General features: G+C 37.9%; 1 protein-coding gene across 4 annotated transcripts in view; it reads left to right on the top strand.

Annotated features, from left to right (window-relative positions):
- Positions 1-6961, top strand: part of ACAN (aggrecan) — an 80937-nt gene extending 73976 nt beyond the window's left edge. For all 4 annotated transcript variants that reach the window (XM_072148512.1, XM_072148510.1, XM_072148511.1 and 1 more), the window contains 2 exons: positions 2954-3136; positions 5135-6961. In XM_072148512.1, coding sequence (XP_072004613.1) covers positions 2954-3136; positions 5135-5214 — 263 coding nt within the window. In that variant the 3' untranslated portion in view covers positions 5215-6961. The remainder of the gene's footprint in view (positions 1-2953; positions 3137-5134) is intronic.
- The last annotated feature ends 7676 nt before the right edge of the window (positions 6962-14637 follow it).

The raw sequence follows: 14637 nt of genomic DNA, 5'->3' as shown, positions 1-14637 counted from the left end.
CTCTGCTGAATTCCATTTTGCAAGCAATAAAGACAGAATCTCATAGAGGTTCTATGCAGGAACAGTGAGTTACAGTAGATAGGCCCCACCTACCTCAGAGAAGACTGCAAACCACATATACATGCCACACAGGTAATAGCTGCCAGGTAGTTTAAAAGCATCCACATCACATAATTAGGGATCTCTTTTCAGGTTCTGTAAGTTCGGTTCAGGTACAGAACCCTAATTGATCATGCCCCAATGGAAACACCTGTGACCGCTGCTGTCACTGAAGTGTTACCCTTTGAATACCACTGGCAAATCCATCACTGGGAGAGGGGATCCTAGAGTAACACTGCAGGAATTTACATGGTGGTTGTATATTTGTGCTAAAAATGCACCTTAAAAATTGCTGAAAAAAAGAAAATCTTTCATCAAAATCAAGCACAATAAACTAGGGACACTTATAAGATCCAGGTAACATAACTGTGGTAATCTTCTTATATTTCTTATCCATGGTCTCCCTCCTTCTAATATCAACTTTTAAATTTATGCTAATTAGATACACATGCTATGGGCGTGTTATCATAGCTAGAGATGAGCGAGCACTAAAATGCTCGGGTGCTCGTTACTCGAGCCGAACATTTCCCGATGCTCGAGTGCTCGTTTCGAGTAACGAGCCCCATTGAAATCAATGGGAGACTCGAGCATTTTTCAGTAAAATTATAAACTGAACGAGCACAGTGAAAGAACACAGTGCAGAACAGATTGCAGATGTTCGGGAACATCTGCGATCTGTTCCGGAGACACGCGTGCAGAACGGTGTTCTCCGCAATAGTATTTGAAGAACAATATGTGTAGAGAACAACTTGCAGATGTTGCCAAACATCTGCAAGTTGTTCTTCACACATATTGTTCTTCAAATACTATTGTGGAGAACACCGTTCTGCACGTGTGTCTCCGGAACAGATTGCAGATGTTCCCGAACATCTGCAATCTGTTCTGCACTGTGTTCTTTCACTGTTTTCTTCAATTAAACAATCAAATTAAATGTTTTAATTGTATCTTTTTACTGTTCTTCACTTTTTTTTTTTTAAATTAAATGCTCGTTATCGAGCAGGGCAAATACTCGTCCGAGCAACGAGCCGGTCCGAGTATGCTAATACTCGACCGAGCATCAAGCTCGGACGAGTATACTCGCTCATCACTAATCATAGCCCCTTCATTCACAGGCTGTTATAGTGTGCAAGGTGCGCTTCCTCCCTCCCGCTGTGTGCTCACTGGTGCCACGATTCCAGGAATTGCAGGTGACCCTTGACTTGCTGTTGCAGTGTAACAGCACCCTTCTGGCTAATTATCATCATTTTAAAAGATGATTTTAGAAGGAAGGAGGCCATGGATAACAAATAGAAGAAGGTTACCACATGCCTGCACATGGCAGTGCCCCTGGTTTATCATCTATGATTTTGATATTTGATTTCCTTTGATCCTAAAAAAAACCCTTCCTATTGCCAACTAAAATTGCTCAAATATAGAGCTAGAATATACATTTTAGACAGTATGGTAGAAAAGCTGTTCCTCTACAAGCAGCATTGAGGAAACTGTGAATCGGTGCAGCTTGATTTATAGCCACATCTATGTTTAGTGGAGCAGCAGTAATTCCTTGTGGGTACTTCCCCATTATTTGCTTTCTTCTAGTACATCTTACAAAGAGAAAAGTCTTGTGCCGCTTTCAAAGGAAACATGTTTTGTTGAAGGAAAATCCTCCTCAATATTGTTGCCAAGCACCGCAAACTAAGAAAAGCCCAGAATGGTATATAAATCGCTGGCCATTACATCTAGGGACGGATAATAGGGAGACATTGTATAATCATTTACAAGAAAATTAATTAAGGTGGACATTAATTATAGCGCAGTACCAGCTCGGTGGCAGCCTGGGAATTGTTGATTTTGTTTTGCATGGTTGGCACAGTAAAGGCAAGCAGATGAAATGTTCATGAGCCTAGCAACCAAATTTAGGGAATATATGCCAAGTAGGAATGTACAGCTTGCCACTTTGTGCTCACCTTATATTGTTATAAAACCACTGTAAAAAGTGTAACTTTTAGAAAAATTTTAACCAGCTAAAATATAACACAAACACTCATCCTCTTCCCCAAGAATAAACTGTCTAGGTCTAGGCTATTATCTTCCTTCCTTCTTATTTACTATAATTTTTTTTACTCCAAGTGAGATTTCTCCAAAAAATTGGAAAAGAAGGTTGTGCTTTAGAGTTATTTTTGGCACAAAGACAATCAAACATGCTCCAAAATGTTTATGGTTCAACAGAGATTTTTTGGCATTTTCCAAAACAGAAGAAAAAATAAACCAAGTGCAAGCAAAACAATAGCATGCGCAATGCAAATGGGACACAGACCCTATTGTGGAACAGTTAAGGCAAAATACATTTCAACAAAGTTTAAAGAGAATTGTCATCTTGCTTATTTATGACCTACTGTACATCTATCTCAAGAACAGGCAAATGGAGAGAGTTTACTCATCTATTTGCTGTTTTCCAATAGGCCTGAACGAGTCGAGCCATATGTATCTAGCCACTTTGACATTGGGGGTCAGGACACTTTCCCAGAGAAAAAACAGATATATTAAGTATCTGAGACATATCGGGCCAGATTTACTATTACTGTGGCAAACAGTTTGGCTCACTGATGTGCAGTGGGCAACACATTCATGAAGACCGGATTTTGGTCTTCCTGAATCTGGTGCACTCAGTTCAAGCAGCGTCAGACATAAATGTGGCGGCCGGTGCGAATATGCGGAAGCCCCTTTCTGTGCACAGTATTGTGTTGTGACGTGCACAGTCCAGCCACGACACAATTCTAGCACAGACTGCATAGTAAATCTGGGCCATCCTGTGGATATCTCTGAATGTCCAGACTGCTTAAGTAATCTATTCTTTCATCTTCCTCCTCCATAGTGGCTTGCAATGATCCCCCAGTAGTCCAGAATGCTTATACATTAGGAAGAAGAAAGGACCGATATGAAATCAGCTCTTTAGTCCGGTACCAGTGTAATCAAGGTCTCCTGCAACGTCATGTACCTATTATTCGGTGCCTGCCAAGTGGGCAATGGGAAGAGCCAAGAATACAGTGCATAGATCGTAAGTATCTTTTTATGCTTGTCATTCCATTTTTTGGGGGGTGGGATATGGGGGGGTTAAGACATGTCTAATTACATTTCCTAAAGCGCTAATGCAGAATACATGTATTTCAACACAGTAAATTGTTGTTGTGAATAACTAGTAATTCTCCTCTTGGCACAAGTCCTAATGATTCGGTGAGTATTCCAGCTAATAACAGGTTGTAGAAAATGACGCCAGGCTCTGTTATTTATATAGCGACTTTTTTCTGATGCTCTTTCCAAAACAAACCTAATCCATTCCTTATATACTCATACAATGAACAGAAATAAGACAACTGGTAAATGCCTTGTATAATCACCATGGTATCAGACAGAATCCTGTACAGTAGGTTATTGTAGATTATGGTAAATTACTTTACAGGTTGTCTGTGGGGATAAGGTTTTCCTTGTTATGTGGAACTTGATCATCTCCTCGTACCCAAGTTCAATTTCTTCCTCTGCTGTGAATTCTGTTTGCAGAAATTCTTAATTCTTAATGAAAACCCCTACAACGTCTTAGGTTACCATCAACTCCATATACAAATTATCGCAATGGGTTCTCTTCCATGTGCCGGTGCATGTAATAATTAACTATTCCTGGACACCTAAGGATACAATTATATAGTACACTTAGAGCCAGGATTTTATGTTAGATGTTTATAGTTTTTGGAAATGATGGAAACTACTGATGGCTCCTACAGAAAGGCAAACACACTCAAAATCACACACTGGACCACATTTATCGACAGTGATGAAAACTAGTTTGCCTTACTAATGTGCAGAGTGCACCAGATTATTGAAGACTGGTGCACGGTCTTCAATAATTTTGCAAACCCTGCACACGGTGACTGTGTTTAATCTGAGCACACCATTTTTTTTGGTGAGTCGTGCACCACATTTCTGTTGGACTTTCAACATAAATGTGGAGCACGGTGTGAATCGGTACCGGAACACCCTTTTAGGTGCATGGTTTTGTGTTGCAGTGGACACAGTGCATTGAGGATGGAGGTGATCTTATAAGCAAAGGTATTCTGAAGCCTCAATAAGTGATAAAGTAAAATATAGAAGAAGTGATAGATTAATGCGATAATAGATAATACAGAGAGATAGAAACTGTAGATAGATACATAAATATGAGATAGATAGTGAAAGAGAAACTGTAGCAAGATCAGGTACAGGTACTCCTAAGATATATACATAAAAATAGCGGCCCTCCAGACAAAGGATCAAGTGGAAAGAACTGTGGTCTTGATTCCATGCAACGTTTTAGCTTTTACCAGCCTTTCGTAAGAATGTAGATAGCTAGAAAGACAGATAGATAGTCAAACAGACAGACTGATAGACAGTCAGACGGACAGATAGACAGTCAGACAGACAGATTGGCAGTCAAACAGACAGATAGACAGATAGAAAAATACTGTTGATAGAGAGAAAAGATAGATAGATAGATAGATAGATAGATAGATAGATAGATAGATAGATAGATGATAGATTGATAGATAGATAGATAGATAGATGATAGATTGATAGATGATTGATAGATAGATAGATAGATAGATAGATAGATAGATAGATAGATAGATAGATAGATAGATAGATAGATGATAGGGATGGATAAATATTAGACAGATATGCGATAGGTAGACAAATAGATACTTTAGATATGTAGGAACTTCAGATAGAGAGATAAAATAAATACATAGATATGTAATAGACAGATAGATAGATACTGTAGGTATACATATATATATACTGTATATATAGATGTTTTTTCTGAATTCAAATTTTATATATATTTTTTTTTTCAATTCAGTATAAGGTATAAAGGATAAGGTTAACATATATTTTATGGTATTCGCCAATTAACAAGGTAACACCATAGCAAATGTGTGTATAATAAAAAGCATAATTCTGAAATAAATCTGATTTATGACTCTTTTTTTCTTTTTTCTTTTTCTCTGTGTTTTATTTCCCGCAGCTTCCACTTATAGACACAAGAGAAGCCCCAGACGTCGATCGAAATCCACTAGCAGAGTTGCACAGAACAAGACCCATTAAAAGAAAAAGACAGAAAAAGAATTTATTGTAAAGAACATTTATATTAACAAATGTCAATTTCTTTTTGTTTTGTCATATACGGAGTTTATGTTGAAGAAATTCCCAAGCTGTATATAAAAAAAAAGCACCAAAGCAAATTAGGTTTCAGCATTGTTACTAATGGTCAAAGAAGTGCCTTTTTCAGGCCTCATGTTGTGCCTTTCTTAATGAAAGGTGGAAGAGTTGATTGGAATAGGAAAGGCTATGCACAGCCATAAAGACTATCCCCCCCATCCCCCGCTGTAACTAAATATAATGTGACTATAATGTAATATTTTATTATTTAAACTCCAGGCTGGCCGAATTTTATGAAAAAAAAATATAAACAGAGTAACAAACACATTGCACATTAAGGACCTTAAATAAAAAAAATTGTGAAAAATCGCTGAATGTATCTCAAATGTGAGAGGACAAAGGGGTGGGGTGGGTGAGAGATTGGGAAGACATAATGTCCACGTATGTGCTTGTTCATTGTTATGAGCTACAAGCAGTAGACATATTTCCTATGTGCTACCATGAATAGTCCTCTCCCACTGCACTTATAACAGATGAGGTCATGTTCAGAAAGCTTTTGCTGGTTTCTTTGTCATAAATCTGTATGGACCTACCATAGGGATGAGCTTGTTGTCTAGATAAGACCTTACTTGACTTTCAGAGGAGGCTTTCTACGATAGACTTCTGCATGGCCCAAAGCTGCTCATCTTAAAGGTTCTCTCTCACTTCATATGTATAGGTATGCTCAGAAATATTTGCACACATATTATATACTAATACTGCACTTAAGTAACAATGCACTTAACTAGTCTTACGCAAAAAAAAAGAGTCGACATCTGTTTCTATCCATCTGTTTAGAACTCACTCTGCAACTCCAGCTCTTTAGGGTTGTTTCTTTTCTTACGTACAGATGTGTCGTTGGGACGATTAGTCGTCATTGTGACTCATCTTTTTATGTATCTCCATTCATAGATGCCTTCTGCAAATCAGTGCTACAGTAGTGTTATGTTGGCGAATTATGATAGTATTTGGATAAAGCTTGGCATGCCCTGTATTGTGCAAATCTGTTGGACCACTGGGATACCCTGTGGATTTGTGAAATGCTTGACAGATGCGTGTCTGTGTCTCATAAATCACCCATAGCCTTGAAGCCTGAAGCCAATGCTATGCTCTTCTATATAGCGGAATGAAATCTGCAGTGGGACCCACAGCTCTATAAAAGGGCGAGGACTATTATGATAACGTGGACAGGTTTTCCCGAAACATGATAATGCAATCCACCATCACTGTTTCCCCTGCTTTGCCAGCTGCGACTGTGTCTCTTTGATAGAACCTCAAGACTCCCCCGTAGTAGGACTGAAACAGTTTGCTTCCATTTCCCCATCTTTGCTCCGGGGACCGTGCAGTGCATGATGTTTCCGTGCACCTATTTATATTAAAAATAATGTAATGTTATTAAAAAATACAATTGGAATACTAAGTTCTATTTTTATTTAAATAAAGTTGCAATATTCTCCTTGGATTCTGGAGGAGCCTCTGTGTGTAATGTCAGGTACAACATTTTCTATATTTTTTTGTAAAAAGCAAAACAAATATTTTATAAAACTTGCCTAGAGAGAAGACAGAGTAAAGAGTGTGTAACATCTGAAAAAGATTAAAAAAAAAAAAAAACATTGTGAAATGTGTATAATAAAAAAGCAAAACCTGTATTTTATTTTGCTGGATTTGAAGTGATATGTTTTGATCAGTGTGTGAATATTTTGTCAAAGATGTGTGAATACTGTGTGGATAATGAGTGACAGAGGCTACATCAATGTCGTGTTTTGGTTCTATTTTGTAAGAATACGTTAGGAGGATTCCCATTGTACCAATACAATGGAGAGTCAAGATGTATCACATACAGTGGGATTTATAGTCATGCTCCTCCTCCTCCTCCCCCTGCAGACGATTTTTAGGGTGTTTCCCCAGTGATGTCACTTGCCTTATATGGACAGAGAAATCTATAGGGACCTCCTAGAACGTATGCTCAGATACATTGCATCCATCCCTTTTGCTTCCAATGGCCTTCGCTGAACTTATGCGTTGCTCATTAGGAGGGAGTTGGATGGAAAGACGTAGCTTTCTGCTTCTTTCTGGTGTTTTTCAAAGCATACAACATATATTGTGCAGAGGCAAAATGGATGCGCCCACCTGCCAGTATATATGTATATCGTGTAAACATCTGGAGCTTTCCTAGCATTTACACTAGGATGTCCAAAAAAGGAGATGTGAATGTAGCCTTACAAACCTTGATACAAGAGCTCAGTGTTCTGCCTGCTCCCAAGTGTTTTACTTCCAGAAATAGATGAAACTTGTCTGTTTATGGCTGTCCGGAAAGGTAGTTATTTCCCCCAAAATATTTGAATAAAAATTTGGCTTGTGATCAGCTTGGTAAACCCGAAGAAGTCACATTAGATATACACAAGTCTTATAATGAATATGTTTGCAAGATGTGGCGAAGAACTTAAAAATAAGCATTAGCATTTAGAATTTGCTAATAAAAACAGTCTGCAGATTATTGCCATTAAGTTTTATCTTCCTCCTTGTGGTGCCAGTACTTGCTTTATGAAATTCTAGTGCATTTGGACTATCACTACAGTAAGATTTAGTGGGCATCTGCCACTGTTATTAATTCAGTAATGCATTACTGTTAACCCATAGAACTGCAGACAAGTTGATATGCTACATTCTTCACAAACTTCATACACTGAAAGACAATGGATTTATGATAGTACCATATATCCATGATGTGCATTGTCCAAAGAAGTCTTTGCATTGTACTCTGTACCATGTAACACCTATGAAATAAAGCACTGAGCTTATAAAACACCATGTTCTACTTCCTATGTTTTAGTTACGTTAGTGATGGGAAACAGTAACTGTGACCTTGAGTAAAGGGCATAACATGGGGGGTGTAGAGGGTACAATTACAAAGTCCCTAGACCGTTTGGATGCACATTATGGGGCACATTTCCTTACCCGGTCCTGCGGAGTTCACGAAAGGGAATTGTCTGACGATCATGCACTGTGCCGCGATTCACTAAGATCGTGTGCCCGATATCCTGCATGTGTTGCTTCCCTGCTCAGGTCTGACAGAGTTCACCTTCTTCCCGGTGCATGTAAGTGCTTGGGCTTGTGACATAATTTGAAAGTTAAATCCTGCACTCAGTTCGAAACATTCGGATCATCCGATGGCCCGCCCCCAAATTCTGTCCCATGAAAGCCAGCGCAGCTACGCCAAAATCCCATCGTGTGAGACACAATCCCCAGTTCAATACCTTTCTCAGCGGCGCAAATCCCCAAAAAGTCGGAAAAATGTGTCTTTTACCCATACAAATAGACAAAAGCTAGAAACAATGCATCCAAGATAGTGGCCTGTTACAGATTCTCCATTGTGGCCAAGCATCTTCCAGTTACTCCTCTATCTGGGTGTATATTCTTTATTGTTACCCAAGGAAAACAGGCACAAGTCCATGAGAATATATATATATATATATATATATATATATATATATATATATATATATATATATCAGTTTATATAGTCTATATAATTTCTTCTTTTCACATTTGCTTCTTGACATCTGCATATCAGTAAGGTATCAATAGAATAAATAGTACACATTAACAGACATATTGGAGGCCATGTCGATAGAATCAGACTGATGAAGGTAAAAACTAAGTAGTGTTGTGAAATTAACTCAGTGATCTAAACATTGGTTGTTTGTCCAGAATTCAAATCTGTTGACATATGCCACCAAAGACAGGCCATTGCTCTCCTGTGGAGACCGAAGCATGTTGTCAGCACTTAAAGGATATCTACCACCAGGATAAGGGATTGTAAACCAAGCACACTTACATGCTGGTGTGTGCCCCCTCTGGTAGGATCTGTTCTTCTTTGAGCTTCTTATCGCCTGGTTTTTACAAAAAAAAAATGTTGAAAATTATGCAAATGGGCCTTCAAGCTCATTTGTATAATTGCTTCAACATATTTGTTGTAAAACAATGGCATAAGAAGCTTAATGAAGAGCAGATCAGGCCAGAGGGGGCACACTCCAGCATGTAAGTGTGCTTGGTTTACAATGATTGACCTTGGTGGTAGACATCCTTTAATCTCAGTGCCTGTCCCATTACCATATGTGCATTAATACTTGTTTCTTTGTCATAAGTGTTAAATTGGACCTGTACTTGTTAGTTTAACACGCTTGTCTGCTGTGTATGCAATTTTTTTTTTTTAAAGTCGGAAATGTTTGTGCACAAAATTTGTAAAGTTGGTTTCTTACAACCAAGCTTGCTAGCTGTGACTAGGCAAGAATTTGCAATTTTTTTGTGACTTTCTAAAAAACACGCAGTGCACTTGGACGCATATAAAACCTAAATTACAAATACAAAAAAAAAGCTGTAAAAAATGTCCCCTTGCTCAAAAATTTGTGACTTATAATATACTAGGAAAAAATTAAAATATATGTACCCCAAGATCTCTATATATCAGTTTTAGATGCAATCACAGGTCCGTGCTCCTGGTATTTATACCATGCTTATGTTAAAAGCATGTTGTTGTCACACCTTTTACTTTTACTACTTTCTTGTTTTCTCCCTTGACCCTATAGGACATGAGCATAACATGAAGAATAGTTTGTCAATAGCAGATCAATTTATACTGTGAAGCCATTTAATGTTTTTTATGTTCCCTTAATTTTTTTTAAATTATATTATATATACAAGAAGTTCTGAGTTATGTAAAGGATAGATTCTTTAGGTTGGTTCCTACAGTGAACCTATACTAGGAATACTAGCTGGTGATAGGTTCCAATAGCCTATGCTATGCCAATTTTAGAAATACCTTTGCCAGAATTCTAAATTCTTCCGCTACTTTATAAAACTTTATTTCACATTACTTGGCTCAGCAATGTGTGGTGAGTAGTGGAGTAAGGGACAGCTGAAGCAGCCTGTATGCCTATGTCTCAGTCTCCTCTAGCCCACACTCAACCATTTGCCTCCGCCCTTTCCCTCTTCCTGTCAGGTGCATTGAGCAGGAAGGGGAGGGAGAGGGATTAGTGTGAAGGGAGGAAGAATGCATGAGGAGCCTGAGGAGCACACAAAGGCTGCTGCAGCTGACCCTTACTCCACAACTCACCACACACTCCTGGCAGGGAGCCAGGTAATGTGAAATAAAGTTTTAAAAAGAAGTGACAGTATTCAGAATGCCGGCAAAGGCATTTTTAAATCAGTATAGCATAGGCTATTTGAATCTGTTGCCAACAATGACTCACAGGTTCACTTTAAGTTGTATCTTTATCTCAGTCGGAACAGGTATATATTTAAGTGTAACTTCAGACAAAATATTTTTGCCCCTGTGATACATTTATTATCACTTTAGCCTGTGGCAAAATACAGCAAAGCACCCCCGCACCATCACACCTCCTTTTTCATTCCATTTGTTCATGTTTTCTGTGTCACACAAAGACACGGTGGTTGGAACCAAAGATCTCAAATTTGGACACATCAGACCAAAGCACAGATTTCCACTGGTCTAATGTCCATTCCTTGTGTTCTTTAGCTCTTGTTCTTGTTTCCTGTCCTTAGCAGTGGTTTCCTGGCGGCTTTTTTACCATGAAGGCTGCTGCACACAGTCTCCTCTTACCAGTTCTTGTAGAGATGTGTCTACTGGTAGAACTCTATGTGACAACGACCTGGTCTCTAATCTAAGCTGCTGTTAACTTGCAATTTCAGAGGATGGGGACTCGAATTAACTTATCCTCCACATCTGAGGTGACCCTTGTCTTCCTTTCCTGGGGCTGTCCTCTGGTGAGCCAGTTTCTTTGTAGCGCTTGATGGTTTTTGCAACTGCACTTGGGGACACTTTCAAAGTTTTCCCAACTGACTGACTTCATTTCTTAAAGTAATGATGGCCACAAATTTTTCTTTACTTAAGTGCTTTTTTCTACCAGTCTATTCAGTAGGACTATCAATTGTGTATCCACCTGACTTCTGCACAACACAATTGATGTTCCCAACCCCATCCATAAGGCAAGAAATCCCACTTATTAAACCTGACAGGGCATCTGTGATGTGAAAACCTTTTCTGGGGACTACCTCTTGAAGCTCATCAGGAGAATGCCTAGAGTATGCAAAGCAGTAATCAAAGTGAAAGGAGGCTACTTTGAAGAACCTAAAATATAAGTCATATTTGCAGCTGTTTCACATTTTTTCAAAAGTATACAATTCCACATGTGTTAATTCATAGTTTTGATGCCTTCAGTGTGAATCTACAATTTTTATAGTCATGAAAATACAGAAAATTGATAAGGTGTGTCCAAACTTTTGGTCCGTACTGTACGATGTTCACCACTAGAAGACCTTACCTTCTCAGAAAATCAACTTTTGCACAGAGTTACAGGGAGCATAAATTGCTACTCCAAGGTTTCATGGTGGCATAATAGGGCCATGTACTTCATTCCACAAATAAAAATGAGAATAAAATCAATGAAATGTTCAAATGTTCGTTTTATGAGCGGTCAATTAGACTGAGCAAAATAGCAAAAATAATGTCACTCTAACTGAAGCAGCACTATTGTAGCTAATAATCTACATTATTAACCTAAATTGGTCCGCACAAATTATTTCTTCATTGAATATTCTGTCATTAGAAAAGACTCTGTTCTAAGTATTTAGGACATAACATATTGTTTCTATCAGCAGGTCAGAAAACGAAAATTCAGGGTTAGAAAAAAATGAAAACAGAAAAAGACAAGAAACAAAACTAGAAAACCCTTATGTGGAGTGCTATTATTTACTTGTATTTGGAACATGCTACATTCTTAATAATTATCCGCCTATTTCAAGTACAAGACCTCAATCAAATGTAATTATGTTACACAGTATTTTTGCAATCTATTGATTTAGAGGACTGAAGCATAGCCGGTCATTATCTGAGCATCTAATAAATAGATTAGAAAGTATAAAACGATTAAGGAGGAAATCACTTTATCATTACATGAGCGCTTGTTGTGCTTCCATTGCTTTGAACGTCCAGATTTGCTTCCATCTCTGCTCCCTACCTCTACATGGGCTGTAACATATCAGTTTAAATGCTTTGTTTTTATGTTTTTGTAAATGGTTTAGTTCCTGTTTAGAAAAATGACCAATTACAGCTTATTGGTAAAAAATATAAAACACAAAAAGTAAAGAGTTGGCTGTAGAGAATAAACAGCTTCTGCTGTCCAAACCCCGCTAGATGAATAACATAAGGAACCTGAGCAGTTGCTATGGTTACACTACTTTTTTTACTTATGCCTCTTTTTTTTTTAGAAATCTGCCTTTTTATTTTGTACTGAAGCAATCCTTTACATCACAATAAAAATATTCACCAAAAAAATTCATAATAAATAGTTCAAACAGCTTCATCAGCTTTAAGGTTCAATGTATGCTCCCCCAGTTGTAATCTGGGGCGATCAAACATCAGCGTGCTAGAGTGGAAGGGGTGTGAAACCTATTTACCCCTCCTTTCTCCAAAGAGAAACGCAGGGCCGGCGGAATAACATAGCAATATATGGGATATGTCCTATATTTCTCTGTGCACGGTCATGGTGCTGTGAGACAATGTGCTCTCAACACATAGTGACCGGGTGCCATAAGTGTCAATGGGTATCGATATCCATCCAAAAATGGTGCAGCCAGTTATTGGTCCTCATTACGGCCATGTGAATGAGCCCTGAACAGTAACCTGGAGCCCAATAGAAACACTTGTAGAATAGGAACATAATTGAAGAATAGGAATGAAACACAATTGGGGGATTAATCATACACTGATTCATCATGTACTAGCGCTCAATGTTAACGCCACCCACAAATGTCTCACTGGATATACTAAGAGGCCCTGGCCTTTTACTATATATGACACATGACCATGTGTTTGTTTGCAGCAAGTTCTTTTTTGTTGTTTGGAAGTACTAGAATTGCACTATAGCCTGCACCAGTAACTGGCCATTGCGGGGCTCCCCTGCCCTGGCCCACTCACACCTGCATACTCTATGCCCTTCCACTCATACTTGGTATGGAAATGGCGTAAGGGGGAAAATAGGGTAGAGGTAAAAGGACTAGAGGCAACTATAAACCAATTTGCAGAACAAATGGAGCAACATTTATTTGTTCAAAAAATCAAAATGCAACGAAATTTGAGAAGCAGAAAGATAAAAATTTCCTACTAACAGAAGACAGTCATTCATAATGGGACAACTCTCCTACTATATACTACACATTAGAGGTAATTCAAAGACCAATGTTTTTATCTGATGGACAGTAGATGGCTCTAAAATTTCCTTTATGTCCACAGGAATTTGTTATTCCCAAATCCCTAAAATCCTTATATGTATTTTCTATTGTGTATAATAGATTTGGATCTCTCTCAATTTTGTTATTTTCAATATTCTATAGATTCCTATGAATTTTATAGATTCCTATTGACAACACTTAAATGTGGCACATGACATTACAACTAAATTTAACAGACATACTAAAACGAAAGATTTTCCTAGATAACACCCCCTGTGATGTGCAAACCGGCCCCCGCAGAGAAGTAGAATGTCATTTTAAATTATTTTAAAATGCCAACCTCTATATGTAGATATTACACAAAAACACATTGTTTAGCTTCGAAGAAAAGTCACAGGTTTTCTATGTAAAAAAATAGTTAAAGTTATTTTAGAAAATAGTAAGATAGTATGAATGTGGTAGTAAAATTACACATTAACGTAACTTTATGTTGCTTTGGACAATAGATATTCTAGACATCAAAATATATATTTACATAAAAGATGTAATAGTATATCTGCATTATATGTATAAAGTGTTACTTTTTTCATCCTACAAAATCATAAGTGCCCTTATTGTCGCCATTATAATCAATGGGGGTCCCTCTGGATTTGTTATTGTCCATCATTAGATGAATCTATCGTTATTGGTCATTTTATTCTGCTGTTATTGTTACAGAATACAAAAAATGGAAAGATGAATATTGATGTGCGTGCCAATAGCAGAAAAACATCTGGCGTTTACTTTAAAATAAAATAAAAAAGAATGTGATAAAAAATTAGACTAGAAATATTATAAAGACAATGGGGTCATTAATCAGGGCTTCTATGCCAGAAACTTGAAACAATCGCAAATGCCTAGCGAATCTACAGTCATTGCAGGTTAGTAACCAAAGAGTTTTTGTATAAAAAATTGGTTTTACCAAAAAAAAGATATGTTATATATTACAAGTGACTAAGCACTTGTTCCCTGGGAGTGGCTGGAAAGGAGCAGTTCCCCCCTCCGTCCTTGGGAAACTGCTTCTCCATGTGTCCTTTT

This window comes from Engystomops pustulosus, chromosome 4 (assembly GCF_040894005.1).
Source record: "Engystomops pustulosus chromosome 4, aEngPut4.maternal, whole genome shotgun sequence".
NCBI classification, from domain to species: domain Eukaryota; kingdom Metazoa; phylum Chordata; class Amphibia; order Anura; family Leptodactylidae; genus Engystomops; species Engystomops pustulosus.
This window is presented reverse-complemented; position numbering and strand designations above follow the sequence as displayed.